General features: G+C 43.6%; 1 protein-coding gene across 5 annotated transcripts in view; it reads left to right on the top strand.

Annotated features, from left to right (window-relative positions):
- Positions 1-1,974: 1,974 nt before the first annotated feature.
- The window catches only part of SUPT3H (SPT3 homolog, SAGA and STAGA complex component), a 574,965-nt gene continuing 571,771 nt past the window's right edge, over positions 1,975-5,168 (top strand). For 2 of the 5 annotated variants that reach the window (XM_082733219.1, XM_082733216.1), the window contains exon 1: positions 1,975-2,262. In XM_082733219.1, coding sequence (XP_082589345.1) covers positions 2,008-2,262 — 255 coding nt within the window. In that variant the 5' untranslated portion in view covers positions 1,975-2,007. The remainder of the gene's footprint in view (positions 2,263-5,168) is intronic. The other 3 variants (XM_082733218.1, XM_082733217.1, XM_082733220.1) reach the window with 2 other exon arrangements.

The raw sequence follows: 5,168 nt of genomic DNA, 5'->3' as shown, positions 1-5,168 counted from the left end.
GAGGTAGGAACACTAGGATAACTCATGTGACTTCAAAGCTAAGATCTCTGCCAACAGCACAATTGCAATTTCCTAAGAGTGAATTTTTGAGTTCCGTCTACCAGTGCCTGGTTTAATTCAGTTTCCGTTTTCCATGGCTCACTTTCATTAACTCCTGTTGTGTGTGATTATATGTAGGTTAGACACCAGTAGCCTGAGAGTAAGAAGATCTTGGTTCTACTCTGAAAAGCTAGGTCAAATCTGGCCTCCACGTGATGCAGGTAAAACTCCCATACAAGTACTAGGGCAACATTAACTGAATGTAATTTTAATTGAAACGATCTGCTTGGGGTTATATTTCCTTAGATGTAATATCAATTTTTCTCTTCATTTTCTCCTAATTATTTTTCTTGGTAGCATACTTGAAAGGGCTTTTCAACTACTGTATAAATCAGTTTTCTTTTGTAAGATATACGACAATTCTGTTACTTTCCTTTCCGTATTCTCTAAACTTTGCCTAGCATTGCATTAAGCCCTGACTCACACATTATGATGAGCTTTTACATCTTAAATATATTTATCATTTAGGAACTGTAAGTATTTGGCAAATAGTGAAGTGTTGGGGAAGATTAAAGAGAACTAAGTACAAAATTAACAGTAGACTCAACTATGACCCAGAGAAAATGTTCAAATAAGTTGCTACTTTATTTTTTATTTTTTTTAAGTTGCTACTTTAAAAAACGCAAGCAGTTAAGAAGAAAAGATTATGTCAGAACACAAATATTCATAGGCAAGAAAATAACTGAAGCTATAATGCTTTAAAAGACTTGATCAAGGGGCACTTGATGAAGGGGCACCTGAAGGATGGCTCTGATGGTTAAGCATCTGCCTTCTGCTCAGGTCATGATCCCAGTGTCCAGGGATCAAGCCCTGCATCAGGCTCCCTGCTGGGTGGGAAGCCAGCTTCTCCCTCGCCCACTTCCCCTGCCCGTGCTCCTGCTCTTGCTGTCTCTCCCTCTGTCAAATAAATAAATAAAATCTTCAAAAAAAAAAAAAACCCAAAACAAACAAACTTGATGAAGGTTAGTAGTTGAATTTCTGTGAAATACTTTATGATATTTGATGTCACAGGACTGGATGTAAGCATGGATGATAACGCAGTTTTCTTTCCTAAACAGCTGAAAATAATGTTAAAAATATACATAACAAGACTTCGTATACTTAAGTAATTGACTATCGTATTAAAGAAGTCCATCTTTATCACTCAAACTGAGAGCATAAGACAGGCAGTTCAACAGTGGGGGTGCAAGCTTTAAAAATTAATTCTAAGGAAAAATAAATAAAAATAAAATCACCCAACAACAACCATAACAACAAACCAACCAACCCTTGATACAGAAAAAGGTTTCAATCATAAAAAATTGAAATCGTTAAATGCCTGAACTTGGTAAAATGAGTCTGGCGGTGGGACTGAGGGATATTCACTGGAGACCATCATCTCCCACCGCCTCTCCAATGACTTTGCTGCAAGAGGCAGGGCGGGGACTGGTGGTGTTAGGGAGCCTGCGGAAGAGGTGGTCTCAAGGTCCCAGAAACACCTTGCGGGAGCCGGTCTTTTTGCTCTCTCCGTTTCCCTTCCCCATCCTAAAAGCACAATCCAGTGAAGACCCCGCTTCACCCCAGTTCGTAGGCAGACGCTTACACAGGCCAACCTCTCCCCTGAAGCTGAAAACAAACTTCCAGTGTAGGTCACCCAACCGCTCGAACACCCCAGCTCTCTCAGCCCACGCTTTAAAGAACGGCCCGGCCCTCCAGCACCCTTCGATTCCCGGCTCAACTCCACTCCTCCGCCTGCAGGCCCCGCTTTGAGGCCCGCCGCCCGGACCAGGGTGGCCCCGGGCTAGGAAAGCCGCTGCCGGTGCGCTCCACGACGCCCCGCCCCCGGCGAGCGTGGCGGAAGTGGCTTGCTCGGGAAAGGAGACCACGGCCACCTGGCCGAGCGCGCATGCGCCAGCGTCCGCGCAGCTAATGGTGGGGGCGTCTACTGCGCTCCCTCCTCCGTCTCCGCAACCCCCGCCCCACGGAGATTCGGGCTCACGCCATTTTGTGCCCCCCCCCACCCCTGCCCCGGCCGAGCCACCTTCTCCCTTTCTACACTCTGAGCCCTCCACCCCGCCCCTTTCCAAGCGTGTCCCGGGCCGCCGCAGCAGAAACCGCACCATCTCTCCCCACATTCTCCACGCGGGACGCGCAGCCGTGCCTACAAGTGTTCTTAAAGCAGAGGTTGTAGGGGGTGCGGGGGGCGGTGCGGGGCGGGCGGGAGAAGTCTGCGAAGCGGCAGGGACGGCGCGTGGCGAGCCCCGCGTCTCTGGGCCCCGGCCCCGCCCTGGCCCTTGTCCAAGGGCGGCCGCGGGGGAAGAATGGGCGTTTGCGCTTTAGGGCTGAAGGGAGGACGGTCGTGTGAGGCACGGTCCGGGTTCGGCACCCGGTCCTCCCGCCGAGCGTGGAGCTAGCCGGCTCTTGACTCCTCCCCGTCGGCGGGTGGGCGTGGGACGAGGGGAGCTGGCGTGGCTGGGGTGTGTTAGGCACCTTTTGCGCGTCATGTAGCTAGTGTTTTGCTGGGAAAAGTCTTAACAGAAGGAAATTGCTTTACGGGCAGGGTGGAAGAAGCGCTGGGAAAAGTGTAGCATCCGGGAACACGAAAAGCGCCACTCTGTTCTCTGGGGGCTGGGCCCACATCTGTGACCCCTGGGGAAATCATTTAGCCTGCCGTTGGCGGGTAGTTGCGCTCTGTAGATGGGGGAAGTAATAGCCTAGCTCAGAATTGCCAGGGTTATATAAGGTCATATAGCACCAGGCACCGATCGATTACATGTTAAGTGTAATTAATTTGAGTCTCCATGTTTTGAGAAGTTCAGAGTGACTGTGATCCTGTTTTCCAAATTAAAATTCAAGACCCTTGAAGGTCCGATAAGCGAGAGTAGATTTATAGGAACAGCAGAATGTGATATCTGAAGCTCGGAGACGACACTAACACGTGTTATTAATGTCCACTGGATAAATTAGCATACCTTCGTGAGGCTGATACAAACTTGAAACTGTTTCGTTTGAAAGAAATTATGTATTTATCTGGGAGGAAGGGACCTAGGGTTTTAGTGTATGTCGAGAGTCGGAACTTTGGAAATGGAATGGAGTTAGCCGTGCAGAGATTTCTTGAAGACCGAACTGAGGACGGAACTCCCGGAATTTCTGGTGGATGTTTCAGAGAGACTGGATTTGACTGAATATGAGAACAGTTTTTTGATGGTACTTTGCAAAAGGAGAATGCACTTTATTGCACTTCTTTCTTATCTCTGGGAATATTCAAGCAAAGATCTAAAGCAGCCTAAGTCTAGAGCAACAATGCCCAACATTGTAGAACTTTCTGCCGTGTGGAAATATTCTGTAATCTCTGCTGTACTAATATGGTATCCACTAGTCTTAGGTGACTCTTGAACACTTGAAATATGGGTAGTGCACTGAGGAACTTAATTTTAAATTTTATTTTAATTAATTTAAGTATAAATAACCACAAGTGGCCTTATTGGACAGCATAAGCTTAGAATTTAGACTCTGAGATCCCTCCCAGTTCTGGATTTGGTTGAGTTTTAAGACAAGACAACTCTTGGAGCATTTATTGCCTTTGGGAATCATAATTATATTCAAATAAGGCCTTTTGCTCAAATATATGATTCAGTGCATAGTTCTGTTAGTACTTACTTAGGCCTTGACAAATTAAAGCAGATCATTCTTTTGACTCCTTAAGTTGTACAGCTAATGCCAGATTTATCCGGAGAGCCATACTATGCTATCCGGATAGCGATACTATCTGGCATTTCCTTTAATCATATTGTACTGTATTGTGACCATGGATTTTCACTATTCTTTCATCATTTCAACGTTTTTATTTCTGAAGGGTTTTTTTTTCCATTTGAAACATGGTATTTTTTTGTTTTATAATTTTTGTATAATAAAGTGAGTTGATAGTTTTTAATAGTTTTTGAGAATTGGGCCATTTTATTTTATTTTATTTTTTGAACATTTTAAATGAGAGAGAGCTCTAAGGGAGTGGGGGAGAGGAGCAGAGGGAGAGGGGAAGCAGTCTTCCTACTGGGTAGGGAGCCTGATCCTGGGCTTGATTCCAGAACCCTGAGATCATGCCCTGAGTGGAAGGCTACACTTAACTGTCTGAGCTGCCCAGGTGCCCCAGCACTGGGCCATTTTAGAAGTAGTTTTGCGGTTATTGGTATTCAAAACTTTTGAAGAGATAGTCTGGAACTTGGTGATATTTGTAAGATTTTTTCTTTGAAATATGTAGATTTTTTTTTTCTTTTTTAAGCAGATGTCCATAAAGTTAAGTTTGAGAATAAAACTTAAAAAGCATTTTTTATAGATAGCACCCTTAACTCTGGCCTGGTGTTTGTAAAATGATGTTCTTGATCTCAAGGCTGAAGATAATCGATAATGGGCCAGAAACTTAAAGCTCATGGATTTAGCATATATAGAGAATAGCCTATAACATACGAGTCAAAATGGGTTGCTTCATATAAGTGATTGTATACCCCGTCTCCTCTGTGACAGTCATTGTTTAGGGCCTGTTTTTCGTGGCATAAGTATTAATAGAGGCCCTCTCATATAAAAAATGTCCCAGTTGGTACTACATAAAAATATCACCCTACTTTTATTCTTGTTGAGATTTGTAATATGTAATTTTAGGAGGACTAACCATGTTGCAGTCTTACAAATGTACTGAAGTATTGAGAGCTTGTGTGCTTAAATAATAGATTATCTGTAATAAGACCAGAAAGTGACCTGTCCATTTAAGCCACTGGGAATTACACATTTTTGCTTCTCTCCTTATATTGAATGTAATTCTTGGGCAGGTTGATTTTTGTTTTTTCTACCTAAAAGATCTTCTGGTATAAGAGGCTACAGAGAAAGTCAGATCATGCCAATCAAATCAGAAGACTGAGTATTCTTGTTGAAAATAATATCCATTTTATTTTATGGTGAAGTTGAATAGTGAAGTTGGTCAGAAATCTGTTTCTTACGTATTTAGGATGTTCAAGAAGGAGTTTGTTTATAGTTCACTTAAATAGTAAAGAAAAATACTTCAGCCAAATGCACTATTGTATTAATTTATACTGTGG

Source organism: Mustela nivalis, assembly GCF_964662115.1.
Source record: "Mustela nivalis genome assembly, chromosome: 5".
NCBI lineage: Eukaryota > Metazoa > Chordata > Mammalia > Carnivora > Mustelidae > Mustela > Mustela nivalis.
This window is presented reverse-complemented; position numbering and strand designations above follow the sequence as displayed.